General features: G+C 59.0%; 1 protein-coding gene across 2 annotated transcripts; it reads left to right on the top strand.

Annotated features, from left to right (window-relative positions):
* The first annotated feature begins 109 nt into the window (after positions 1-109).
* FLNC (filamin C) lies at positions 110-27,416 on the top strand. Of its 2 annotated transcripts, XM_026010793.2 has the most exons (48): positions 110-706; positions 5,106-5,354; positions 6,877-6,974; positions 7,124-7,274; positions 7,373-7,491; positions 7,673-7,750; positions 8,190-8,352; positions 8,515-8,715; positions 9,785-9,922; positions 10,287-10,413; positions 10,567-10,703; positions 10,881-11,074; positions 11,171-11,284; positions 11,908-12,051; positions 12,271-12,394; positions 12,542-12,702; positions 12,906-12,996; positions 13,086-13,255; positions 13,470-13,587; positions 13,678-13,940; positions 14,323-14,920; positions 15,590-15,763; positions 15,877-16,039; positions 16,316-16,476; positions 17,140-17,307; positions 17,398-17,521; positions 18,029-18,185; positions 18,261-18,450; positions 18,630-18,653; positions 18,766-19,013; positions 19,431-19,511; positions 19,819-19,918; positions 20,157-20,297; positions 20,570-20,698; positions 20,791-20,964; positions 21,593-21,754; positions 21,867-22,070; positions 22,511-22,663; positions 22,748-22,870; positions 22,951-23,193; positions 23,358-23,627; positions 23,729-23,866; positions 24,121-24,236; positions 24,820-24,952; positions 25,045-25,221; positions 25,373-25,591; positions 26,178-26,387; positions 26,485-27,416. In XM_026010793.2, exons 1-48 carry the CDS (start codon positions 352-354, stop codon positions 26,670-26,672), a joined length of 8,163 nt encoding a protein of 2,720 aa, XP_025866578.1. In that variant the 5' UTR covers positions 110-351; the 3' UTR covers positions 26,673-27,416. The 2 variants fall into 2 exon arrangements, with proteins under 2 accessions (XP_025866578.1, XP_025866579.1); XM_026010794.2 differs by lacking the exon at positions 19,431-19,511.
* Positions 27,417-27,801: the final 385 nt, after the last annotated feature.

The following is a 27,801-nucleotide window of genomic DNA, read 5'->3' as shown; positions in this document are numbered from 1 at the left end:
GGAGGGGAGGAAGGAGGCGGGGCCCGCCCGCCGGCGCGCCCCCACCCGCGGGCCGGGCGGCATTCCTGGGAGGCCGGCGCTCTGACGTGGACCCGGGGGCCGCCGCGCGGCGTGGGGGGGGCGCGGCCCCGGGGGCTTCTTAAACCCCCCGCCCCGGCCCGGCCCGCACTTCCCGAGCGCCGCTCCGCCCCGCAGAGGGAGACCGAGAGAGCGCGGCCGAGGAGCCGAGGAGGCCCGCCGAGTCCCGCCAGCCGGGCGCGCTCGAGGAGTTGAGAGCCTTGCAGAGCGGCCGAGTCCCGCGCCCGCGCCCCCCAGCCGCCAGCCGCCAGCCGCCAGCCGCCAGCCGCCAGCATGATGAACAACAGCGGCTACTCGGAGGCCGCGGGCCTCGGCCTGGGCGACGAGGTGGACGACATGCCGTCCACGGAGAAGGACCTGGCGGAGGACGCGCCGTGGAAGAAGATCCAGCAGAACACGTTCACGCGCTGGTGCAACGAGCACCTCAAGTGCGTGGGCAAGCGCCTGACCGACCTGCAGCGCGACCTCAGCGACGGGCTGCGGCTCATCGCGCTGCTCGAGGTGCTCAGCCAGAAGCGCATGTACCGCAAGTTCCACCCGCGCCCCAACTTCCGCCAGATGAAGCTGGAGAACGTGTCCGTGGCCCTCGAGTTCCTCGAGCGCGAGCACATCAAGCTCGTGTCCATCGGTCAGTGCGGGAGGGGGACGCGCCCTGAGAATGGGCGGCCCCGGTGGTGGTGGTGGTGGTGGGCGCGGGGAGCTGAGCTAGGGCAGGGGGCGACCCCGGCCCAGGGGGGAGGCACAGGGACTTCCCAGCCCTTCGACGCAGGCCACGCGGGCACTGCCTGCACACCGGGCTGTCCTTATAGGGGCATCTGGGGGGTGTCCGGAGGAGTCCAGACCTTACCGTTCTTAAGTCTTCCAGCTCAGCCTTCCCGCACACACTCCCATCAACCCTCCTCTCCTCGTTGTCCCCTTTCTTGCCATGGGGCCATCCCAGCCCGTGCTTGAGAAGACACGGTCAGTGCCCATTACTGATTCCTGGGGGTGTCTACTCCCTAAACAAAGCAAATAGCTTCTTTGCTTCCTAGCACCTCCACCGGAGGAGGAGCCCACTGAAGGCAGGTCCCAGCCACTGCCCATCTGAGGACTGAGAGGTGCAGGGAGAGCTGGTGGCTGGGCAGGCATGGGGCCGGGGGGGCCCTCCACAGGCATGTGCTCAGCAGCTGGGTTCAGGCCCCTGGACCAGGGCAGGCAGGGCCCAGCCTCAGAAACCTAAAAAGGCACTGAGCGAGTGCAGGGAACCTTAACCCCTGCCTACCCACCTCCAGCTTCAGCTGGCCTGGGAGGGTGCTCCCCCATGTCCATGCCAGGCCCCAGCCCACCCACTTGGCCCCCATTGGCTGCAACTAAAGGTCTGGGTTGAGGAGAGGGAGGGGAAGGACTGTAGAAGGGAGGAAGTCATTGAGTGTAACCAGATTTGGAAGGTGTATCAGTGCTGGTGGGGGTGGGGAGGCACTCCAGGCTTGGGAGCTGGGGAGCTAGGGAGCTGGGGGTGGGCTCTGAGTGGCCAGGGGCTGCTCCTCCCCTCCCAGCCCTGCTGTGCTCCCTGCTGGCTAAGGGCCCAGGGAAGACCCCCAACCCCTGTGATAAGCTCTTAAGAGTCTTGCCATGATTTACATGAAAGGGCCCCTTGGGGGTGCACTCCAGGGCCCCAGAAGAGGAGTTTCATATGGAGTCAAGTGCCTTTCCCCACCAGGCTACCCCAGAGACTTCTCTAGATAATTGAATGTCTGTCCACCCCCACTGTCCCTCAGGGCTTCTCTCGGCCTCCTGAATTAGCAGCTGAAGTCAGTCCGGGGCCCTTTGCCCTGTCCAGTCCTTTCTCTAGGCCTTACCCCTCCTGCCCCAATACTGCCCCCCCACCCCACCCGCTCTGGCCTGGAAATAGCCCTGCCTCCGTGACACAGCAGATGTCTCTGAGCTTTCCAGAAGGACAAGCCTGAGGACAGGGAGTGGGGGAGGGGGCCCTGGTGTTTTGTAGTGGGGCTGAAGGCTACATGAGTGTGTGTGTGTGTGTGTGTGTGTGTGTGTGTTGGGGGGGATCAGATGGTGTGTGTGTGTGGGGGGGCAGAGACAAGTCAGTCCTGGGGCTGTCATCCCCCTGCATGCTGGGATTTGACCCACAGGACTGACTGTCCCAGGTGGGGTCTCGAGGGCAGGGCCTGGGGCCTTACCAGAGCTTTATAGGAAACTGCTCAGCCTTCCCCTCCCTTTCCCACTGCGGGGGTGGCCAGCCCCTCTCCGGGCCTCATCCTTCCTGAGCGCACCTCTCCCCTCCCCCATGGTGGTGCCTGGCTCCAGCCCCTTGGCTCAGCTGTAGAGGGGCCGGCTCAGAGTAGAGGGGGAAGAAGCAAAAGATGGTTTGGGGGTGGGAGGGACGCTCCTCAGTTCCCGCTGAGAGGAAGGGGAACTGTTCCCCATTTGGGCCAAGTGGCTCACTCGCGCTGATGAGATAAGCTGTCAGCAATTTGGGGCCAGGCCTGAGGCTGAGGGTGAAGGGGAGGGGGCACCGGCAGCAGGGCTGCTCACCCCAGCGGGGAGATGTCAAGGGATTCTCCACCAGGGCTGGCTGTTCTGCTTCCTCTGGTTCCCTCTGGCCCACCTAGTGGTGGGAAGGGGCTGTCCAGGGGCCTCCTCTGGGCATTGTCTCAGGACTGAAATTGAGCATCTGGGCACCTGGGAGGGAGTCAAAAAGTCTCCCTACTTCCCTTTCTAGGAGTGGGGTGGGAGCTGAGAAGTACACCTGAAAGAGGGGTGCTCAGCCTGGGTTGAAGGAGCCTTGCACCCTTACCCCAACACCCCGACCCGGCCCCCACCCACCCCCCCAGCCCCTCCAAACAAAGAGGCCTAATGAGGCAGCTCTGTGCCGCAGCTGTTCCCCAGTTGCTATTCCTTCTAGAGCCAACAGCTGAGGGAGGGGCTGGAGGGGGTAGCAGCTGTGCCGGCACCCTCCCTCGCCCAGGCCCTCTCTCCTCCCCCTTCACTTGAGGCCTGGGGTGGCCTCAAGGACTGGCTCTCAGGCTCCTCCCACCTCTTTGGGGGTGTCCCCATGCTGGAGAAGTGGTGGCTCAGGGAATGAGGGAGGAAGCCTGGCTCTGTTGGAGCTCTCTTCTTCTGCCTGGCCTGGGGGTGGGGGTGAGTTCCGAGAGGAAGGTCACTGCTCCAGAGCAGGACTCTGGGCCCCTCTCCTGCCCCAGGCTGCAGTGGACCACTTGCTGTCTGGCCCAGGGCCAGTTACTGGGGAGAAACTTCTCCCTGAAGCAAATATGAATGACACCCCCTCCAACCCCGGCAACCTCAGGGCCTCCCTCCCAGGAATCTGGCTCTAGTTTGCTAGAAGCACTTCTGGGTGTGTGAGCACTGGCTTTGGAGGCTGTCAGGGTGGTGAGAGGCTGCGGGGCACTGGGTGTCAAGGCTGTGTGAAAGTATTGTGGACCGAGTGTTTGAGAGAGCGCACTGAAGCACCGGGAGGGGGAGGCCGGAGTGTGTCATGGAATCTGAGAGCTGCCAAACCATTGTGCTGCGGTGGAGCCAGGGGGAGAGGGGGCGGGCTGGGGAGCTGCGGGGGAAGGAAGGATGAATCAGTGAAAGGGTGGGGGAGCCAAGGGGGCTAGAGCTGGAGGCCGCAGGGACAGAGAGGCTGAGATTCTCCCTCCTGGGGGCGGGTGAGGGTGGGATGGGGTGGAGGATGCTGGAGTTCCCCAGGTCTTTGGTCTCCTAACTGCTTTCTCCCAAGATCTAGAGAAGGAGGAAAAGATGTGTAAGGGCGGGGGGGGGGGGGGGGGGGGGGGGGGGTGGCTCCAGCCCCACCCTCTCCTATCTCTCAGGCAACACCAGTAAACAAGGCTGAGTCTCCCTGCCCGCCAAACCTCCTTAAAGTGGTGTTCAGGGAAGCTGATGGATTTCACTCGTGTGCTGTCTTTTATAAATAAGCTGGTTTGCAAAGATCTATACTCCAGGTCACCTTGGGACCTGGATATTTCTTTCTGGCTGTGGAAGGTGAACTAGGCCCCCCAAATATTGGGGGACCTGTTCTGGTATTCCTCAAAGGAAGGGATGGGTGCGGTGTCTGAGCTTCTGAGACTTGAGTCCACATGGGTGACATTCTTCCTGGCTCATGTGAAATCCCACTGGCCCCAGCATTTGAAAACATGATTTTCAAGCCTTACTCAAGCCTGCACTGTACCCCCTCCCTCCTTCCAGAACTTTGTTCCAAAAGCCTTTTATGGTGTTCAGAGGAAAATTTGGCTGGAACCAGGTTAGTTCTATTCCTCTCCAAATTCAGTTTTTAAAATCTTCACCCATTCAACCAGTATTTATTGAGACCCCACCAAGTTCTACACTGAGTCTAGAGAAATAAGATAGTGTCTAGTGTGAAAGAAGCCAGACGAAAAGAGTACATACTATACGATTACATTTGTATAGAACTCTAGAAAATGCAAACTAATCCATAGTAACCAAGGGCAGACCAGTTGTTGCCTGGAAAGAGGAGATAAGGAGGGGCAGAGAGAGGGGTCACAAAGGGGCGCATGCAAAGAAATTTGGGGAGAGATGGATACATTTATGACATGGTGATGGCTTTTTGGTTGTATATGTGCCGTCAAAGTTTATCCAGTTGTATGCTCTAATATGTGCAGTTTGTTGTATGTCAGGCGTACCTCAATAAAACTTAAAAAAAAAAAAAAGAAACAAAACAGCGTCTGTCCCCAAGAGGCTCACAATCCCGGAGAATTGCCCAGGTGCTTGTAGCCTGATGGAGGCCCATGCGTGAACTGTTGCTCAGGTGAAAGCACCTGTTGTGGAGGCACATTGGGAAGCAACCTCATTTCCAGGGGAGAGACCCAAACAAATGCATTAGTCCTCTGGGTCCGGCATTGTGGGAGGGTGAGAATTTGGTAGGCAGAGAAGGGGGCAGGTTCCAGAATCAGGAGTTCTGATCCCCCGTGCTCTAGCAGCAGCTTCAGGAGCTGAGTTGTTCAGGGCAGCCCCTTTGCTGAGTCCAGCTTGTTCTCTCTGCTCTGCAGACAGCAAGGCCATCGTGGATGGGAACCTGAAGCTGATCCTGGGTCTAATCTGGACGCTGATCCTGCACTACTCCATCTCCATGCCCATGTGGGAGGATGAGGATGATGAGGACGCCCGCAAGCAGACGCCCAAACAGCGTCTGCTCGGCTGGATCCAGAACAAGGTGCCCCAACTGCCCATCACTAACTTCAACCGTGACTGGCAGGACGGCAAGGCTCTGGGCGCCCTGGTGGACAACTGCGCCCCTGGTGAGTGGGCCAGAGGGCTCATCATGGAGCCCTTCGCTGGGGGTGCTGGGGCCTGGGCCCGTCAGAATGCATATCTCAGGGCTGGGGGATCAGGAGCGCCGGTGAGGCTTGCCCCTGCTCCAGCCGAGAATCATCGCTGGCAGCAGGCCCTCTCTGATCTGTGCCAGATCCTGCAGCTGCTGCAAAAGGTTCAGAATTCCTCATTTTACAGACAAGGACACTAGGTCCAGAGAGGGCCAGTGACCTGTCCAAGACCACACAGCTTATTTGTGGCAGAACTGAACTAGAGCCCAAGGCCTGCCCCATGAGCTTCCTACTTTGCCACATGGGTACCATTTCTGCTGAGCTGAAAGAACAGAAATGTGGCAAGAAGGCCAGGAATTAGGTCCTGAGAAGGTTCTTCTTCAGTTTGTGGAGGGGCTGAGGCTGGTGTGTCACTGCCCAGTGGCAGGTGACCCAGCCCTGCCCTCTCTCGCTGTAGCCCCTGGCCTCGTCAGGTGGGGACAGTTCAGGGCAAGGAAACTGAGGCATCGCGCATTAGTGCCCTGTCCCATAGGCAGCTCCCTTTCTGACCATCACCTCCCAAGAAGATCCGTCTTCTAACCCGGATCGGTGGATGAGCTCTGCCCGCTGGCCCCTTGGGAGGATCCTCCCCCAGCCTAGGGTCAGCCGGGGAGCAGGGGGTGGGGAGCCAGGGGGTGGGAGGCGGGGGCACCAGTGCCTGGGAAGCATTCCCAGCTGCTGAGCCATTGCCCACAGCTGGTGAGGCCGCCAGCAGTGAGCTCAGCTGTTCCGGCGGTCATGGATTCCAGCCTTTGAGCCAGCCCGCTCCCAACCAATGAGCATCACCCTTCCTCCAGCTTTGGCCTGGACCAAGTACCCCCTAACCTCTGCACCCCTTGACAGGAGTGATCTGGGGCTGCCTCAGCATTCTTCCCATTAGGAGGGCTGGATTTTGGGTGTCCACAGAGGAGAACCCATTCTCTCAAAACATGCCCTTAAGTGCCTCAGTTTCCCCAAATGGTCAGTGAGGAAGGAGAGGGTGTCTTATGCCCTAAGGCTGATGTGGGAAGTGCTTGGAGGTCTAGGACTTGAGCGTGGCTGTGAGGAGACCTTTTGGGGGACAGGCCAGAGGCTTATGCAGGATGGGGCCTCTCACCTCCTCTGTGCACCCCCAAGGCAGCAGGAACGAGGCAGGAGGGACGGGATGGGGGTGTCCTCACAGGGCCTGCACTGGGGCCCAGGCAGGCAGGAGGCTGACAGGCAGGGCTGGTGCCAGGCTGCGTCAGCCAGGGCAGAAAGACCTCATTGTTGGTGCTAGGGAGGGCTGCTGTGCCTCTTAACAGCGATGGGCATCCCAGCCAATGCGCCCTAACGTAAGTGGTCAGGAGGCACCTGGCTGCTCGGGTCCTCAAGCAGGGCATGTGAATTCACAGCCTGCGAGGCTGTCGGACAAGGAAATGCTCTGCCTTTGGACTGGCTACACCCCCCAAGTCACCATCTCCATTTACCATCTTTCCAGGCCTCTGCCCTGACTGGGAGGCCTGGGACCCCAACCAGCCTGTGGAGAACGCCCGGGAGGCCATGCAGCAGGCGGACGACTGGCTCGGGGTGCCCCAGGTACACCAGCAAATGGGGTGAGGGCAGAGAAGGGGGGCCAGCGGGCTCAGGAGGGAGGTTGGGTCTATAAGGAGCCCAGCCAGGACGTGGGAGAGAAATAAGGTTGCAAGGTGGCAGGCACCCTGTGACTCCATTCCTTTCTGTGGCAGGTGATTGCCCCTGAGGAGATTGTGGATCCCAACGTGGATGAGCATTCTGTCATGACCTACCTGTCCCAGTTCCCCAAGGCCAAACTCAAGCCTGGTGCCCCTGTTCGCTCTAAGCAGCTGAACCCGAAGAAGGCCATCGCCTACGGGCCTGGTATGTGTTGAGGGCCTGGGATTGGATGGACCCTGTGCAGCTGGGTACGTCCTTGGATGGGTCCCGTAAATATCCTGGCTCTGCCTTCTGTCCTTCAGGCATTGAGCCCCATGGCAACACGGTGCTGCAGCCTGCCCACTTCACTGTTCAGACGGTGGATGCCGGTGTGGGTGAGGTGCTGGTCTACATTGAGGACCCTGAGGGCCACACCGAGGAGGTATGCAGAGCCTTTGGGGACCAGAGGGATTGGCATGGGCTTGCAACCAGAGACCACAGGCTGATAACAGGAATGGCCTGGAGATGGCTGCCAGAACCAGCTGCTATACTGGGGACTGGGGGAGGCATCCCCGTGGGTGTTGCCAGGTGCTGTGACTTCTGATCTTTTCCCTTCCCCATAGGCCAAGGTGGTTCCCAACAATGACAAGAACCGGACCTATGCTGTCTCCTATGTGCCTAAGGTTGCGGGGTTGCACAAGGTATCTCCCTGCAGACCCTCCCCATTCCTTTTTTTTTTTTTTTTTTTTAATTTATTTATGATAGTCACACACACACACACACACACACACACACAGAGAGAGAGAGAGAGAGAGAGAGAGAGAGAGAGGCAGAGACAAGGCAGAGGGAGAAGCAGGCTCCATGCACCGGGAGCCCGATGTGGGATTCGATCCCGGGTCTTCAGGATCGCGCCCTGGGCCAAAGGCAGGCGCCAAACCGCTGCGCCACCCAGGGATCCCGACCCTCCCCATTCCATTCACATCCTTAACCCTGGTTGAGTGGACCCCTCTTTGCTCACACCCCACCCCATCCCAGCACACCCAGCAGCCCATCTCCCCCCATTCTTGGCTCTACCCTGCCCCACCACCCCCTCTCAGAATTGCTTTCCCTGAGAAACTAACACTTGTCCCCTGACTCTAGGTGACCGTGCTCTTTGCTGGCCAGAACATCGAACGCAGCCCCTTTGAGGTGAACGTGGGCATGGCCCTGGGGGATGCCAACAAGGTGTCGGCCCGTGGCCCTGGCCTGGAGCCCATGGGCAATGTGGCCAACAAACCCACCTACTTTGACATCTACACTGCGGGTAAGGGTGGGCCCCAGGGGGATGTCAGGCAGGCAGCCCATAATTGCATGGGGTGATACGGATGGGGGCCTGGGGCAGAGAGGTGGGCAGTCCCAGAGAAGGGGATCCCGAGCAGCTGTGTGTGTCCAGAGCCCAAGTACTCACAGCCTTTGTGCCTGGCAGGGGCTGGGACTGGTGATGTTGCCGTGGTGATCGTGGACCCGCAGGGCCGGAGGGACACAGTGGAGGTGGCCCTGGAAGACAAGGGTGACAACACATTCCGATGCACGTACAGGCCTGTGATGGAGGGGCCCCACACGGTGCATGTGGCCTTTGCTGGTGCCCCCATCACCCGCAGTCCTTTCCCCGTCCATGTGGCAGAAGGTAAAGGTCCTTTGTCCCCCACAGTCACCCTCACTGAGGCTGGGACACAGAATTGCCACCACATTCTGGGTCTGAGGGTTTATGGGAAATGAAGGACCCGATCCAGGGAGTCAGCTGAAGCTTTAAAATAGAATAGTCGTGGTGAGGATGTGGGTAGCTCTGGACAGATCTCATCCCAATCATCTCTCCACACATTACTCCCAGGGAGGGTCAGGAGACCATAGGAAAGCATATGAGACAGGTGCCACCTTGGAAGGATTGCAGGGGCACATGTGATGACACCCATAGCCCAGGCCCTCAGGTGGTGACTCCTCCTTCCAGTTTTCTCTCTGCCACTCAGAACCTTTGCCATCACTCGCCCACTCCCTGCCCATCATCCACCAGGCCAAGAAAGTGGTGCCAAGTTAGTGCTGTCTGGCGGAGGCGGCCAGCATGTCCATGGCTAACTGGCCTCACCTGTGCTATGTGGCCGGGCCCAGGTTCCATGGTAGGCCAGGAGTACATGTCCTTGCCTAGTCTGTGGCCCCCCACTGGGTTCTCTGCTGAGATCACCATTCTTTGGCCTGTGCTTAGAAACCAGGTCTGGGTTCATTGCCAGTGGTAGCATTCCATGGCAGGCTGATTTCCCTGCCTTGCCTGTGGCTGGCTTCATGTTGAGTATCTCTTGTTCTGAGGCCATGTTAGTGTTTCGTGGCATAACTTAGTCCTAAAGCCACTATGGTGGGTCTGCCTGAGAAGGCCCAGGTGGCTCTAGGTGGGTGCCTTGGGGTGGTCTGGGGCCCTCCCCTATCTCTCTCTGCCCCACTCTCTGCCAGGCTCTGCTGTATCTTTGTCCCAGGCATCACGGACTCTGAGAAGCCCAGCGAGAAGGGTTGTTAGTGGTTCGCTGTCCAGCTTGGCTCTCAGAGGCCCTGGTTGTGTCAGAGGCCCCAGGGAGTACAGGGGGAAGATGCATGAGGGCAGAGCCCTGTGCTTGTGAGGGTCAGGAAGACTATGCCCAGGGAGGTGGGCGATGAGTGGTGAGGAGCCTGAGACAGAGCCTCGGTAATCTTCTCTCTCCAACCCCCAGCCTGTAACCCCAATGCCTGCCGTGCCTCTGGGCGGGGCCTGCAACCCAAGGGTGTGCGTGTGAAAGAGGTGGCTGACTTCAAGGTGTTCACGAAGGGTGCCGGCAGCGGAGAGCTCAAGGTCACAGTCAAGGGGCCAAGTGAGTGACAGGGCCTGGGTCTGGGGAATGGGAGAGCAGGGAGGAAGTATGGCCAGTGGGTCTGGCTCCCTCAGGGCAGTGACAGCCAGTACCATGGCCCCCTGGAGAGGCTCCAGAGAGACCCATTATCTCTTCTCTTGCCTCAGTTTCCCAACTGCAAGCTGGGAATGATCCTCTTCACCCTACGTGCAACCCCAGGTGTCAAGCACAGGGATGACATGTGATCCTTGCCTGATCTCAGTCCTGCCCACTGGTAGTGCTGCCTTCAGGCTGGACCTGGGTTCCGAGGGCTCCTTGAGGGATGGAGGAACTGTTACTCCCAAACTGTTGATCACACCCCCTTCTCCACCCCTCATCTCCTCAGAGGGCACAGAGGAGCCAGTAAAGGTGCGAGAGGCTGGAGATGGTGTGTTCGAGTGTGAGTACTACCCTGTGGTGCCTGGGAAGTACGTGGTGACCATCACATGGGGCGGCTATGCTATCCCCCGCAGGTAAGCACTGGGCACACTCTATGCCTTCCTGTCTGGGACCCTCACAGGGTGGGAGGAGGGAGGTTGGGCTGCCTGGAACTGTGAGGGAAGAGAGGAGGGCTACTCCCAGCAGAGGTACTTCCTGGCGTTGACACCAGATCCCTCTTTGCCTAGCCCCTTTGAGGTACAGGTGAGCCCAGAGGCAGGAACACAGAAGGTACGGGCCTGGGGTCCTGGCCTGAAAACTGGCCAGGTGGGCAAGTCAGCCGACTTTGTGGTAGAGGCCATTGGCACGGAGGTGGGGACACTGGGTAAGTGGCTGGGTAGTAGCAGCTAGGAATGCTGGGGAGTGGTGTGATGGAGGGACCTGGGAAATGACTGGGGACGGGGTGGGAATGCTGGGTAGTATCAGGAGTGGGACATAGGGGACCTGCCTGAGTGTCCGAGCTGCCTCTTGTGCCCTCTGATCTTCTGTACCTTGCACACAGGCTTCTCCATTGAGGGGCCCTCGCAGGCCAAGATTGAGTGTGATGACAAGGGGGATGGCTCCTGCGATGTGAGGTACTGGCCCACAGAGCCCGGGGAGTATGCTGTGCATGTCATCTGTGATGATGAGGACATCCGAGACTCCCCCTTCATTGCCCACATCCAGCCAGCTGCACCCGACTGCTTTCCAGACAAGGTGGGTCCCAGCGCCTGCACAAGGGCCCAGAATTGGGGGAGAGGGCCCTCCCTCCTCCAGGCCCTGACCTAGCTCTCTGCTCCTCCCGCTACACAGGTGAAGGCCTTTGGGCCCGGCCTGGAGCCCACAGGCTGCATCGTGGACAAGCCTGCGGAGTTCACCATTGATGCCCGTGCCGCTGGCAAGGGAGACCTGAATCTGTATGCCCAGGTGGGGTACTTACTGCCCAGTCCTGCTGCCCCCATCACCTGGGGCAGGAGCCCTGGGAGGTGGGGGCAGGTGAGAGGCAGAGGAAATTGTAGCATGGCAGGACTGACTCTCATGGATCCAGGAGAACTATGGGAAACAAAATTTTGTGTTTTCTGATGAATTCATAAGAGCATATTTTACCAAAAGTGTATTTTGTTGTACTAATAATTTTGAATTGAAAGATTATTTGATTATCTTTCAAGCCAGTGATAGACTTGGCTTCCCAAATCAGTTTCTCAAACTGGTAGCCACTAACCTCTAGAAGTTAATGAATGTATTCTTGGGTCCAAGAGGATAATTTTTCTTTAAAATGTTCACTATTCAATTTTAGAAACAGTGACTTAGCGCAACCTCTCCCCCACTAACACATTTCAGATGCTTAACTGGGAGGCCAGACCACACAGATGGCCTAGAGCCAGATCTCTAGGCTCCCAGGGCGGGCCCTGACCACCAGAGCACGTGGGGCTGAGCTCCCTTGGCCTGAGGTCAGAGGCGGTGGGTAAGGAGGGCATGGAGGCCAGCAGAGGGCACCAGTGCTCTGAGGAGGCCTGAGCACTCTAAGATTCACTTGGTGATGCCCACAGGACGCTGATGGCTGCCCTGTCAACATCATGGTCATTCCCAACGGTGATGGCACCTTCCGCTGCTCCTACGTGCCCACCAAGCCCATTAAACACACCATCATCATTTCCTGGGGAGGTGTCAACGTGCCCAAGAGCCCCTTCCGGGTATGTCCTCCTGTCTTGCTCCCTGCCGCTGGGGTCCCAGAGGGAGGGTGGAACCCTGCACAGGAGTTGTTGGTTGTCCCTGGGCCCTTGTCACCTGCTCCCCACCTCACTGCCCACATGGAGGCTAAGATCGGTATCACTAAGGCTGGGCTGGTAGTGCTGAGGAAAGCGGCCTTGTGGGAGGAGCACTGTGCTGAGCATTGACCCCTTTCCCTGCAGGTAAATGTGGGAGAAGGCAGCCACCCTGAGCGGGTGAAGGTGTATGGCCCAGGCGTGGAGAAGACGGGCCTCAAGGCCAACGAGCCTACCTACTTCACCGTGGACTGCAGTGAGGCTGGGCAAGGTGCGCCCAGCTGTGGCAGGGGTGGGGGCATGGGCCTGGGCTCCAGGGGCTCCTGCTCTGGCTCCACCCTGTTTCTGGGCAGAGTTCTAGTTAAGTGGGTGAGGCTGTTGAGACCCCACTCACGGTTTTGTGCCTGCCTCCCTTCAGGTGATGTGAGTATCGGTATCAAGTGCGCCCCTGGCGTAGTGGGCCCTGCGGAAGCTGACATCGACTTTGACATCATCAAGAATGACAATGACACCTTCACAGTCAAGTACACACCCCCGGGAGCGGGCCGCTACACCATCATGGTGCTGTTTGCCAACCAGGTACCCCACCCTTGGCCTGTGGCAGTCTGGTAGCCTATACCCTCCATGTCTAAGCCAGCAGCTTGATATGATGTCATTTGGGGACAGTTTTGCAGCCATCCATCGAGCACTTCTGTGTGCAGGCAGCATGCTTCAGAAAAAACAAAGGGGACTCTTTCAGAAGCTGGCTTTGCCTATCCTCACCAGGTCTTTTTCCCATCCAGGAGATCCCTGCCAGTCCCTTCCATATTAAGGTGGACCCATCCCATGATGCCAGCAAGGTCAAGGCTGAGGGCCCTGGGCTGAACAGAACAGGTAGGTGTCTGGGCAGGCGCGGGGCTGGGCTGGAGGTGGGGCTGGGTGTCCCCCAGGCCCTCACCTGCCATCTTGATTGGGCTCCCCAGGTGTGGAAGTTGGGAAGCCCACTCACTTCACAGTACTGACCAAGGGAGCCGGCAAGGCCAAGTTGGATGTGCACTTTGCTGGGGCTGCCAAGGGCGAAGCTGTGCGGGACTTTGAAATCATTGACAACCATGACTACTCCTACACTGTCAAGTACACAGCGGTCCAGCAGGTGTGTCCCCCCACCCCACTTCACCATTCCTGGCTGACAGGGTCCTGAATTTCCATTCTCCAGTCTCCTAGGGCCACTTCTGAGTGTTGGACCCTTTCCTGCCACCCCTCCTCTCTGGCTGTGCACCTCTGGGCCTCAAGTCCATGTTGGCCAAGGGCGTGTTGCCAGGCTATGTCTAACCCACCTAGTTTTGACCTCCTCTCATACCCAACAGGGCAACATGGCTGTGACAGTGACCTATGGTGGGGACCCTGTCCCCAAGAGCCCCTTTGTAGTGAATGTGGCACCCCCATTGGACCTCAGCAAAGTCAAAGTTCAAGGCTTGAACAGCAGTAAGTGGAACAGGAGCTGCCTTGGGAGGTGACTGGTATTGTGGGATGGGCTGGAGTCTCTGTTCATTGTGTCCCTTGCCCTCTCCGCAGAGGTGGCTGTGGGGCAAGAACAGGTGTTCTCTGTGAACACACGTGGGGCTGGCGGTCAGGGCCAGCTGGATGTGCGGATGACCTCACCCTCTCGCCGACCCATCCCTTGCAAGGTGGAGCCTGGGGGTGGAGCTGAAACCCAGGCTGTGCGCTACATGCCCCCTGAGGAGGGGCCCTACAAGGTGGACATCACCTACGATGGTCACCCAGTGCCTGGCAGCCCCTTTGCTGTGGAAGGTGTCCTGCCCCCTGACCCCTCCAAGGTGAAGAGATGGCAGCTGGAGGGAGCTGGGGTATGGGGGTTTATGGGGAAGATGGAGGAATCACAGGGGCAGAGGCTAGAAGACCCATGCACCTGGAGTGAGTGCAGCCAAGGACCCAATGCCAAGTGATTCCCCCATCCCAGGGCCTGCCTTTGAGACAGCTTAGTTATTAAGAGTGTGGTATTTGACTGCACTGGGCTTGCATTCCAGGTTCACTAACTGGGACAAATGATTTGATCTGTCTGTCCCCACTTCCTCATCTGGAATTGTTATAAGGACTCAGTCTGTAGTAGCTGCTACATTTAAAGGTGCTTAGCTGGGTAGGGAGCCATGAAGACCAACCATGGGATATCAGGAACCCATATACTTGTCCTCTTCCTAGGTCTGTGCTTATGGCCCTGGTCTCAAGGGTGGACTGGTAGGCAGCCCAGCACCGTTCTCCATTGACACCAAGGGGGCAGGCACCGGCGGCCTGGGGCTGACTGTAGAGGGCCCCTGCGAAGCCAAGATTGAGTGCCAGGACAATGGTGATGGCTCATGTGCTGTCAGCTACCTACCCACGGAGCCGGGCGAGTACACCATCAACATCCTATTTGCCGAAGCCCACATCCCAGGCTCACCCTTCAAGGCCACCATCCGGCCTGTGTTTGACCCAAGCAAGGTGCGGGCCAGTGGGCCTGGCCTGGAGCGTGGCAAGGCTGGCGAGGCAGCCACCTTCACTGTGGACTGCTCGGAGGCGGGTGAGGCTGAGCTGACCATTGAGATCCTGTCGGATGCCGGCGTCAAGGCTGAGGTGCTGATCCACAACAACGCGGACGGCACCTACCACATCACCTACAGCCCAGCCTTTCCTGGCACCTATACCATTACCATCAAGTATGGCGGGCACCCTGTCCCCAAATTCCCCACCCGCGTCCACGTGCAGCCTGCTGTTGACACCAGTGGAATCAAGGTCTCGGGGCCCGGGGTGGAGCCTCATGGTGAGTGAGAGGAAGGAGCCAGTCAGGGAGCCATGGGCATCAGCAGGAGGGAGGGAAGCAGGGCTGAAGACTTAGGGAGGGCCAGGGCTGGGTGAAAATAGGGCTTGGAGGGCAGCCTGGAGTTCTTAGGGCTCAGATACCCCAGAGAAGGAACCAAGAGCCAGAGGCTGGGCATGGAGCTTTGCCTCTCTGCTCCTGTAGCAAACCTGTGCCTGCCTGTGTGCATCTTTCTGAGGAGAGCCTAGCTTTCTTGGATCATGTCCCTGACCTGAAAAACCCACACTGTGGAGAGTATAGAGGGAAAGTTTTGGAATAGAGGGTTAGGAGACCGTTCAGCTCAGTTCAGTAAATATGAGTGGCCACCTGCTGGGGGCCAGCCACCGGCTAGGCGCGGGGGTGAAAGGTATAGGAGAGAGAAGACCCAGACTCACCCTTGAGACTGTGGGACATCTGATGTGAACAGAGTGTCACAGGGTGGTGATGGGAACAAATCAGGGGCTGTGGGAGATGGGCCTGGAGTGCACAGGGGTGCAGAGGGTGGCTGGGCTCAGGCGGGGAGGTAGCTGGCGGATAGGAGGGACAGCCTGGGAGTTAGGGAGGGTGGAGATGTGAGCAACTATGTGAGAGCTGCCCCTGACCCACATTGACTGTGTCTCTCTTGGGACCCAGGTGTCCTGCGTGAGGTGACCACAGAGTTCACTGTGGATGCAAGATCCCTAACAGCCACTGGTGGGAACCATGTGACAGCGCGTGTACTCAACCCCTCGGGTGCTAAGACGGACACCTATGTGACGGACAATGGTGATGGCACCTACCGAGTGCAGTACACCGCCTATGAAGAGGGTGAGAGCATGGGCTGAGGGGGGAACGGTGGGGCTCCCATCACTGCTTGTTCAGTGCAGCCGGGGCACTGGGGCTGTGCACACCCTGACTTGCTGTGTGTGGCCGGCTTCCAGGCGTACATCTGGTGGAGGTGCTGTATGACGATGTAGCTGTGCCCAAGAGCCCCTTCAGAGTGGGCGTGACGGAGGGCTGTGACCCCACCCGAGTGCGGGCCTTCGGGCCAGGCTTGGAGAGTGGCTTAGTCAACAAGGCCAACCACTTCACTGTGGAGACCAGGTATCCTCCCCCTTTCCTAATCTGCCCCCTGAGGCATGGCCATCCTGACCCAGCCATGTGCCCTTCTCCTTTGTCCTTCTGTGTGAGCCTCATCACATCCCCTCAAGGGTGACCTAGGAGCAAACCTCCTGCAGTGCTTCACGTCAACCCCTGTAGCTCCTCCCTCCTCAGCTGGCCCCCTGGTGGCCTGCCCTCCTTCCTCTACCCACCCCAGTCAGCCACTTTTCCCTCTCCCTGACTGTCACTAGCAGAGCTGACAAGGGTGTCACCTTGCAGGGGAGCTGGCACTGGAGGCCTCGGCCTAGCCATCGAGGGCCCCTCGGAAGCCAAGATGTCCTGCAAAGACAATAAGGATGGCAGCTGTACCGTGGAGTACATCCCCTTCACCCCTGGAGACTATGACGTCAACATCACCTTCGGGGGGCGGCCCATCCCAGGTGTGCATGGAGGGCAGGCCGTCGGGGGAGGCAGCAGTGAGGCTGCGGGTGGGGTGGTGGGGTGGTGGGGTGGTGTGGGTGTTGAGGGCGAGAGAAGCAGGGCGATGCTTGCTGTGGACGAGATGGCCCCTCCAGTTCACGCCCACAAGTCCAGAGCTGGTGTCCTGGCCCCTCACCTGAAGCACAAGACTTCAGGGGTCCAGTCGCTCAGACCCAGTCCAGGCCCCTGTTGCTGGCTCAGCGAGGTCGCCTCTCACATCCTCTTGCTCTGTCTGCACCCTCTCCTGCTCCCCTGCAGGGCTGAGCTGCTGGCACATGTTCTGTCTTCCATCATTGCAGAGCTTGGGCATGTTGAAATTGGACTTTTTTGACCTTTTCTAATTTCACACCATCAAAAGTGGATCTTATTTTTAAAATTCATTTCGAGCATTTTATTTAGGAAGGAATTCTTCCAGGCCCGTGGCCCTACACGAGGTTTGCCCTGTCGCTGTCTGCAGCCAAGTTTGTTTATTCCTGTTTACATTTTCTTAGCAAGGTCTTAAGCATTTGCACATGTTGGTCTGGCCTCCCTGAGGCATTTCAGAGACCTCCTTCTAGCTGCCTCCTCAGTGTCCAAGATCTTCTCAGGCAGGTGGGCTGGGGCTGACGTCCTCCTCCTTGCAGGGAGCCCCTTCCGGGTGCCGGTGAAGGACGTGGTGGACCCTGGGAAGGTGAAGTGCTCAGGGCCAGGGCTGGGGGCCGGTGTCCGGGCCCGGGTACCCCAGACCTTCACAGTGGACTGCAGCCAAGCTGGCCGGGCCCCACTGCAAGTGGCCGTGCTGGGCCCCACAGGTACAGAATGTCCAGGTGGGGGTGGGGGGAGGAGAGCCGGTAGGATGGAGCATCAGGAGGCTCTCTGCTGACCTTGCCTACCTTGCCCAGGTGTGGCTGAGCCCGTGGAGGTGCTTGACAATGGAGGTGGCACCCACACCGTCCACTACACTCCAGCCACGGATGGGCCCTACACGGTAGCTGTCAAGTATGCTGACCAGGAGGTGCCACGTAGGTGAGAACTACTTTTGGGCTCCCACACACTGAGCTTGAGTTCTGGGGCCCTGCTATGGGGGCTGTACCTGCAGGCCATTGCCAGGGTCCTGGGGGTGCCCCTCCCATCTGCCTTGGCCTCACCTGTCTCAATCTCAGCCCCCCAGTCTGCTCTTCCCTGGGGCTCCCTGCCAGTCACCCCAGAGAGGCGCACAGCCGCAGGGGCTCTCCTTGGGTCAGGCTTTCCTGCCACATAGCCACAAAATTAGTGCCTTGGGGAAAAGCAGGTGGTGGGAGAAGGAAGCTTTTCACACCCTCCTCTTTAAACTGACCACAGCATCTTCCGGGGAACGCAGAAATGCTCTGGGTCCATCATGAGCGGGTAACTCGACAGGTTACCCTCCCACAGAACTTGGGATGTGGGCTCTTCCCTCCTTTCTGCCCTGCAGAATCCTCCCTCCTGCTTCTGTCTGTGGGGAGCACTCCCCCTGGACCCACAGCCAACTGTCCATCCTTTCTGCCCCTCAAGCCCCTTCAAGATCAAGGTGCTTCCTGCCCACGATGCCAGCAAGGTGCGGGCCAGTGGCCCTGGCCTCAATGCCTCTGGCATCCCTGCCAGCCTGCCTGTGGAGTTCACCATTGATGCCCGGGATGCTGGCGAGGGTTTGCTCACCGTCCAGATCCTGGTGAGTCTGTGTGTAGCTCACCTCCCTGGTCAGGGTTTGGGCACAGGCAGGCCCTGACCTCTGCTTCCCTCCCAGGATCCTGAGGGAAAGCCCAAGAAGGCCAACATCCGAGACAACGGGGATGGCACGTACACCGTGTCCTACCTGCCAGACATGAGTGGCCGGTACACCATCACCATCAAGTATGGTGGCGACGAGATTCCCTACTCACCCTTCCGCATCCATGCCCTGCCCACTGGGGATGCCAGCAAGTGTCTTGTCACAGGTGGGTGCCCACCTTGTCCTCTGCTCCTGCTCACCATGGAGCACCCCTCATAGCTCTTCCAGGTCCCTGGCCCAGTCCTTAGGGGACTGCTGGTCAGAGAGCCCACCTCATCTGCCCCCATCCCCCACCCCCTCTTCCTCCCCATGGCTGTGTGGCCTCACACTCTTCTCTGTTTCCAGTGTCCATTGGAGGCCATGGCCTGGGTGAGTGCCCTTTCTCTTCTTGCCATGGGCTGAGGTGGTAGGGGCAGCTGGGAATGGAGAGGGACTGGGCACAGCCCTCATAGACCCTCAACCTGGCTCTTCTGGGTGGCAGGTGCCTGCCTGGGACCCCGCATCCAGATTGGGGAGGAGACCGTGATCACAGTAGATGCCAAGGCAGCAGGCAAGGGGAAGGTGACATGCACGGTATCCACACCGGATGGGGCAGAGCTCGACGTGGACGTGGTTGAGAACCACGATGGTACCTTTGACATCTACTACACAGCACCCGAGCCCGGCAAGTACGTCATCACCATCCGCTTTGGAGGCGAGCACATCCCCAACAGCCCCTTCCATGTGCTGGTAAGTTCCAAGGCCTGGGGCAGTGGCTGAGGAGACAGGCCTTGTTAGCAGCAGCAAGAAATCCCAGAACCCATCCCCATGTCTGATGAATTGTGGGCCGAGTGTTCTGGAGTCAAGCCTTTGGTTCCCCATGGCCCTCCAACTTGGGAGTTGAGCACAGCCCCTGTCTCTGGTCCCTCCAGTGGTCGGTCAGAACTCTCCTCACTGACCCTCAGGCCCACAGTCCCTATACATCCCCTCAAGGTGGCCCCGCAGGACAATGAAGCCCTCCAGAGGATAAAGCTCATGAAATAGCCATCCCGCCCCAGGGGTAGTCCAATTGCAGGTCCCTGGGCCATTCTCAGAGTCAGCTCCTGGTCTCTTGGCGGGTGTGGACTGGCCTGCCACAACCCATGCTTTCCGTGCCTTGCCTCCCAGGCGTGTGACCCCATGCCCCACGTGGAGGAGCCTGCTGACGTGCTGCAGCTGCCCCGGCCCAGCACCTACCCCACACACTGGGTACTGCTGCCTCCCACCTGGGCCACGCCTTGCCCTCCCCCTGCTCCTTCACTTCTTCCTTCTAGTCCTCAGTGGCCAGGGCTGGGGCATGGTTTGGGGGGGCCATCTTGGGGAGCAAGCGGGTGTCAGTCTGGGCAGATGGGCCTCCAAGCTGAGCACCTCTTCTCTTGCGGTTGACACACTTCTCCTGCCACTCTGGCTTCACCATTAACCATCTTGTTCTTTCCTCACTTTCTCGGACTTCAGTTGTGACTCAGGCTAGGCTCCCCAGGCCTTCCCTGGCCGACCGTTCCTTTCCCCTACACAGGCCACAGAGGAGCCAGTGGTGCCTGCAGAGCCAATGGAATCCATGCTGAGGCCCTTCAACCTGGTCATCCCCTTCACTGTGCAGAAAGGGGAACTCACGGGTACTGTCCTGCGCTGCCTGGGAAGGGGTCACCTTCTTTCAGGCCCAGAGGGGAAGGGAGTTACCCAGGGTCACATAACCAAGCTGGACAGGGCTGGAACTCAGACTCGAGGCTCCTACATCCCAGTGCAGGCTTCATCTTGCTGCTCCGGGCTGTCTCCTGGTGCCTCAGGGCAGCAAGAAAGGGGTGGGCATGGTGGGAAAAAACAGGGTCCCCTAATAACCATGCTACCTGGCAGGGGAGGTACGGATGCCCTCTGGGAAAACGGCCCGGCCCAACATCACCGACAATAAGGACGGCACCATCACGGTGAGATATGCACCCACAGAGAAAGGCCTACACCAGATGGGGATCAAGTATGACGGCAACCACATCCCTGGTAAGTTGGGGCGGGGCTGGGCTTGGGCTGGGCTGAGAGGAACCCACGGTGACTTCATCCTTGCCTGCCTTCTTTCAACAAATGTCCCTCGAGCACCTGCTCTTTGCAGATGCCACGCCAGCCCTTGAGGAGGCTGCTACCTCAGTAGGAGGCAGACTTCCATCAGGCCCCATGGCAGACAGAGAAAGTCAGGGAGTCACGTGGGAGACAGGTGGGCTCAGGTAGCTCCTGTCCTCACTACCAGCACGGCACCTTCTCTCGGTTGCTTTCAGGAAGTCCCCTGCAGTTCTATGTGGACGCCATCAACAGCCGCCATGTCAGTGCCTATGGGCCAGGCCTGAGCCATGGCATGGTCAACAAGCCGGCAACCTTCACCATTGTCACCAAGGATGCTGGGGAAGGTGAGTGCTGGGGAGGCAGAGGGCTGGGGTAGAAGGCCAGGTGCAGGGCTGAGGGCAGGAACATCTGAGCTCAGCCCCACCTCCCTGTACAGGGGGTCTGTCCCTGGCTGTGGAGGGCCCATCCAAGGCTGAGATCACCTGCAAGGACAACAAGGACGGCACCTGCACCGTGTCCTACCTGCCCACTGCGCCCGGAGACTATAGCATCATCGTGCGCTTTGATGACAAGCACATCCCAGGGAGCCCCTTCACAGCCAAGATCACAGGTGGGGCAGGGGTGGGCACACAGGCCTACTACAGGCCAAGCCCCAGCACGTGCTGGATGTGCAAGCCCAGCATGTTTGATTGACCCAGGGCGTTAGACTAGGGGCCCCTCTGGGTGAAAGAGGTCTGTTTGGACAAATAGAGGGAACACTCCATTGTCAATAGCAGATGAGGAGTATCCAACCACCCCATATGCTTTCAAATACATCATCTCATTTAGTATTGAAATAACTTGTGAAGTTAGGGTATAATCTCTTTTGATAGATCAGTAGGTCCAGAGAGGCTAAGCAACTAGGTCAGAGCCACATGGAAGGCAACAGTCTACATCGTCCAGTCCAGCCTAGTGTTTCAGTGTCATGAAACCACGATTTGCAATTAAAATATATGGATTAGGGATTGAACCCATTCTGGCCTGAGGCATCCACGGGGCAGCCAGGGTCCTGGACCCACCAGTAATCTTTGGTGGCTAACACATGAATGAAGACTGTGCTGTCCTGGGCCTTGGGCCTCTGCCCTTTGAGTGGTCCCATCTGTTGAGTCCAGTGGGGTCTGCTAGGAGGTTTCCTGAGCCAAGAGGACATGGCCTGTCTGGAGTCCTCACAGTCTGACATGTCAAATTCCCCCACCCAGGTGATGACTCAATGCGCACATCACAGCTGAACGTGGGCACCTCCACGGATGTGTCACTGAAGATCACCGAGAGTGACCTGAGCCTGCTGACCGCTAGCATCCGTGCCCCCTCCGGCAATGAGGAGCCCTGCCTGTTAAAGCGCCTGCCCAACCGGCACATTGGTGAGCATGGGGCTGTGGGGAGGGACCTCAGGAGGAGGAAGGCATGACAGGAGTCAGGAAGCGGTGCTCTGCCAGGCACAGGACACCGTGCCTGACCACCCCCTCTCCACAGGCATCTCCTTCACCCCCAAGGAGGTTGGGGAGCACGTGGTGAGCGTGCGCAAGAGTGGCAAGCACGTCACCAATAGCCCCTTCAAGATCTTGGTGGGGCCATCTGAGATCGGGGACGCCAGCAAGGTGCGGGTCTGGGGCAAAGGCCTGTCCGAGGGACACACCTTCCAGGTGGCAGAGTTCATCGTGGACACTCGCAATGCAGGTACTTCTCGCCCCAGGGACCCCTTGTTTCAGCTGGAGCTTCTAACAAGGACTTGAACTTTCCTGCCCAGGGCCCCCTTAGTCACATCGTCCTCCCTGGACTTCCTGGCCCCCATCTCTGTTGGGATTCACATTCCGGGGTCCATTTGGGGGGCTATGCACTTCTCTCAAATGTAAGAGAAAGCTCAGCTGTCCTGAGTTTCTGACTCACCTTCCCTCCCTGGGGGAGGAGGCCTCCTAGGCTCCAGTGAATTTTCTACACTGCCCCATCCCTGGCCCTCTGGTTCAGCGCCTGGCCCACTCCTCCTCCTCCTGCAGAGCCAGCTTTCATTACTCGTTATTATACACGTCGGCCACCTGTTCCAGACAGAGCCTGTAGTGTGGGCAAGGGAGAGCAGAGTGGCAGGGCCTGAGGGAGATGGGTCCTTGGTTTCCTGCCAGGTTATGGAGGCTTGGGGCTGAGTATTGAAGGCCCCAGCAAAGTGGACATCAACTGTGAGGACATGGAAGATGGTACATGTAAAGTCACTTATTGCCCCACGGAGCCTGGCACCTACATCATCAACATCAAATTTGCTGACAAGCACGTGCCTGGTAAGCTGTGGGCCACGGCTGGGCAGGGAGAGGCTGTGAGGCCAGTGGTCTGAGCTGCCCTATCGCCCCCCTCCTCTCTTCCAGGAAGCCCATTCACTGTGAAGGTTACCGGCGAAGGCCGCATGAAGGAAAGCATCACCCGGCGCAGACAGGCGCCTTCCATTGCCACCATCGGCAGCACTTGTGACCTCAACCTCAAGATCCCAGGTGTGACTCGGAAGAGCTGAGGCGGGGCTCTGGGGAGGGCACGGGCCTCCGACTCACCTCTGCTGCTCTGTGTCTCCTAGGGAACTGGTTCCAGATGGTGTCTGCCCAGGAGCGCCTGACGCGCACCTTCACGCGTAGCAGCCACACGTACACCCGCACAGAGCGCACGGAGATCAGCAAGACGCGGGGTGGGGAGACCAAGCGCGAGGTGCGGGTGGAGGAGTCCACCCAGGTGGGTGGAGATCCCTTCCCTGCTGTCTTCGGAGACTTCCTGGGCCGGGAGCGCCTGGGCTCCTTCGGCAGCATCACCCGGCAGCAGGAGGGTAAGCATGGCTGCACCGGGCCTTCTGGTCCCTGGGACAGGGTGGGGAGGGCATGGGCAGCAGGTGTTCTGGGTGGAGGAAGAAGCTTTACTGAGGAGGGAGGGAACGTCCAAGGCTGGGAGCAGCCCCAGTTTCACCTTGGCAGTAATCCACACTCCCTGCAGGTGAAGCCAGTTCTCAGGACATGACTGCACAGGTGACCAGCCCATCGGGCAAGATGGAAGCCGCAGAGATCGTTGAGGGAGAAGACAGCGCATACAGTGTGCGTTTCGTGCCCCAGGAGATGGGGCCCCATACAGTCACTGTCAAATACCGTGGTCAGCATGTGCCTGGCAGCCCCTTTCAGTTTACTGTGGGGCCACTGGGTGAAGGTGGTGCCCACAAAGTGAGGGCTGGTGGCACAGGACTGGAACGAGGTGTGGCCGGCGTGCCAGGTGAGGGGCAGGGGCCGGGCAGGGGAGCGGTGGCAGCAGGGCAGCCGGCAGGGTGGCAGTGGTGCTAAAGAGCTGCCTCTGCCCTGCTTCCCTGTCCCCAGCCGAGTTCAGCATTTGGACTCGAGAAGCAGGTGCCGGGGGCCTGTCCATTGCTGTGGAGGGACCCAGCAAGGCGGAGATTGCTTTTGAAGACCGAAAAGATGGCTCCTGTGGCGTCTCCTATGTTGTCCAAGAACCAGGTGAGTGGTCCATGCTGGAGGCAGAGGCTGTGCCTGCCTGACCCTTCAGACTGGCATTCTGGCCAGAGCACAGATGGGTCCCTGCTCTTTCTCTGCCCCATCTCCCTCTACCCCCACACCCTCTGGGGATGGGAGTCTTTCTCCAGACCTGAGCCCTGGACCCAAGGTGCCTATCCTGGGATGAGGTGGGTGGGTGATTCCACCCCCACCACCTGCCATCCAGGGGCCTGTGCCAACCAGCCTTCCTTCCCCAGGTGACTATGAGGTCTCCATCAAGTTCAATGACGAGCACATACCAGACAGCCCCTTTGTGGTGCCTGTGGCCTCCCTCTCAGATGATGCTCGCCGCCTCACCGTCACCAGCCTGCAGGTATGTGCCCAGCGGTAGGGTCCCTCTGCCATCCTAAGAGATGGGCAGGAGTCGAAGGCAGGTCAACATGTCCAGGAGCTTAGCAGTGACCTCAGTAAGGACAGTCAGCAGAAATCTCCCTCCCTCCCAGTATCTGTACAGCAGGGGGTGCCATGTCTCACCTCCAGGATCATCACACACTCCTGCTTCTCCTAGTCCTTCCCATTGACCCACCTTCTCTGGGGAGCACCCCCAGGCCAGTCTAGGTTACATTTTCCTTCCTTGTCTGGGCCTCTGGGCCATACAGCACTGGCCTCCTCTATCGTGTGAACCTTACCTCCTCAGCCAGGACAGGGTACAGCATCTTCTCCCCCACAGTGCCCAGCACAGCCAGGTGGGCCCACCTCCTGGCAGGTGGATGCCAAGGCCAGAGGCCCAGCCCCTGCCTCCCAGCTCCCACAGCCTTGTTGACTACCTCCCTGAGCTGGGCCAGGCTGGGGCTGGGAGCCTCAGGCTGGGCGGGCAGCGAGAGCAGTGTTGGGCTGCGGAGAGTGGTGCTCCAGACCCTGCCCAGGAGTCTGAGTGCCCTCTGTGGCCCCTGCAGGAGACGGGGCTCAAGGTGAACCAGCCAGCCTCCTTCGCGGTGCAGCTGAATGGTGCTCGGGGCGTGATCGACGCTAGAGTACACACGCCCTCGGGTGCAGTGGAGGAGTGCTACGTCTCTGAGCTGGACAGCGGTGAGCTGCCCTAGCCTTGCCCACCCTGTGCGGCCCTTCTGGAGTGGGGAGGGGAAGGGCAAAGCCTCACTCACCAACCCTCTGCCCCACAGACAAGCACACCATCCGCTTCATCCCCCATGAGAACGGCGTCCACTCTATTGATGTCAAGTTCAACGGTGCCCACATCCCCGGCAGTCCCTTCAAGATCCGTGTTGGGGAACAGAGCCAGGCAGGGGACCCAGGCTTGGTGTCAGCTTATGGTCCTGGGCTTGAGGGAGGCACCACTGGTGAGTGCCTGGGGCTGGGGAAGAGGGCTGGCTATTGGGGTGCTTGGCCTCTGGTCCTGCACTGCCCTGTCCCGGGGCACTGAGTCCCTGCAGGGTCTGCTCTGGGCCCCAAGCCCTTCCTGCCTACAGCCTTGCTGCCTCTGGCCCCCAGGTGTATCATCAGAGTTCATTGTCAACACCCTGAATGCGGGCTCAGGGGCCCTGTCTGTCACCATCGACGGCCCCTCCAAGGTGCAGCTAGACTGTCGGGAGTGTCCTGAGGGCCACGTGGTCACTTATACTCCCATGGCCCCTGGCAACTACCTCATTGCCATCAAGTATGGTGGCCCCCAGCACATCGTGGGCAGCCCCTTCAAGGCCAAGGTCACAGGTGAGTGCCCTGGTTGGGTGCATCCTTCCAGCCCAGCCTGGATGAGTCCAGTGGCCATTCACATTGGGCCATGTTCTAACCCAGGAACCACGGGCAACTAACCAGGAATAAGGTCGCCTGACCTCACACAGCACACCATTCTGTGATGTCATGGAGAATCATGTTTGAAATCCATCCCTTGATTACTCTTTTCCCTGCAGTGGCTCCCAAGCTTTAGCTTAAGTTTCTGCCCTCCTGGCTTCCTGTGTTTCTGGCTTCCTAGAAGACAAAACTCAGTACATATTTAGCGAGCTTTCCTTTTCAAAGCACTGAAGGATTAGTTGGATATGTGTTGTTTTCAAAGCAAGACTCTTACCCTATGACTTGGGTTCCCAGACCAAGCCAGGGTGAGGGCTGGAGCCATCAGAGGCCCAGGACCTCGGGATGAGCTGGACCTGGTACACATCGTGGGGCTTGTTGGGAACTCTGGAAGCCACAGCGGGGGAAGGGATGTGGCCCACGGGGGCTGTCAGGGCTGGCTGAGGGTCTGCTGCCAGGGGACGTAGGCCTCTCACACAACTCGTGGTTACCCCACTCTGTCCCTCAGGTCCCCGGCTGTCTGGAGGCCATAGCCTTCACGAAACATCCACGGTTCTGGTGGAGACCGTGACCAAGTCATCCTCCAGCCGCGGCTCCAGCTACAGCTCCATCCCTAAGTTTTCCTCAGATGCCAGCAAGGTGGTGACACGGGGCCCAGGGCTGTCCCAGGCCTTTGTGGGCCAGAAGAACTCCTTCACTGTGGACTGCAGCAAAGCAGGCATGCGAGGGAGGAAAGGGGTGGTTTTCTCGGGTGTGAGGTACCAAAGGGCTACAGGCCCCTGGTGTGAGCCAGCCCCTTCTGTTTCCTTCTCTAGGCACCAACATGATGATGGTGGGCGTGCATGGGCCCAAGACCCCCTGTGAGGAGGTGTATGTGAAGCACATGGGGAACCGGGTATACAACGTCACCTACACCGTCAAGGAGAAAGGGGACTACATCCTCATTGTCAAGTGGGGCGACGAAAGCGTCCCTGGAAGTCCCTTCAAAGTCAACGTGCCCTGAATCCCAGAAGTGCCTCCCCCAGCCTCGGCCCCCACCTCCAGCCAATGCGCGCGCGCACACACACACACACACACACACACACACACACCCCTAGATGCACACACGCAGAGTCAGACCATGAACACCTGCCCTGGGGTGTGAAATGAGCGGCAAGGCCTCCCCACCCTGCCATGCCCCCGGGGGATGGAGGGCCTTATCTGTCTCAGGGCAGTGCACCTCCCATCGAATGTGACATGAGGGCAGGCTGGGGGTTGGGAAGGGGTCAGGGAAGCCCCGAGTTTTCTGGTGGGGCTGAGGCCAGTGGGGAAGCACGTGTTTGGGGGTGTCTGCGTGTGTGAGAGAGGTTACCCTCAAGCCGCACTGCCGGCCAGACCACCTTGCTAAGGACTCTGGCCCCTCCGGTGGCCCCAACCCCAGAGTGTGAAGGACTTGGAAAAGAAAGCACAATCGGAGGAGAAAACAGACCCAGAACCAGCAGCAGCGCTGGCACGTGGCCTGGCCCAGAGCGATTTCTATCTGCCCGCCAGGCTTCCTGGAGGACTGCTTTCTCTCTCTCTTTTTCTCTTTCTCTCTCTCTCTCTTTTTTTTTTTTTTACAGTTGCACAGCTCTGCCCCATGAGGGGCCTTTTTTACACACTGCGAGGCCCAGCTTTCTGGGGGGACTTTTGCACATATCAGGCGGCTCTGCTGGGAGTCGCTTACGTGGAACACTCCAAATAAAGTGTGGCCTGTCGCAGAGGCTTAGCTCTTCTTGTTCTCGTGCTTTCTCTGGGTGGCCAGTACCTATTTGGCAGGGTCTGGGATTATGGCAGGATACCTGAAGGAACCATTGCCAGGGGCCTCGGGGATTAGTTCTCAGACTCCTAGACAGCTGGGGAGAGCTGGGGGGGAGAGGGAGGTGAACAGTGTTCTGGAAGACTGTCCTAGACTACTGGGAGGCCAGCTTCCCTGCAGCCTGGTCTCAAAGACGTTCCATAAATTAGGTCCTTCAAACAGGAACTGTTCCTCACCCAGCAAGCACCCCATGCAAGGGCCGGAGCCTTCACTCCAGCTGAGTCCAGGGTCAGGTCTGGACCTGCTCTGGCCCCACCAACAGTTTTGTTTTTTTTTTTTAAAGATTTTATTTATT

This window comes from Vulpes vulpes, chromosome 7 (assembly GCF_048418805.1).
Source record: "Vulpes vulpes isolate BD-2025 chromosome 7, VulVul3, whole genome shotgun sequence".
Classification (NCBI taxonomy): domain Eukaryota; kingdom Metazoa; phylum Chordata; class Mammalia; order Carnivora; family Canidae; genus Vulpes; species Vulpes vulpes.
Note: the sequence above shows the minus strand (reverse complement) of the source record. Positions and strands in the feature narration are given on the sequence as shown.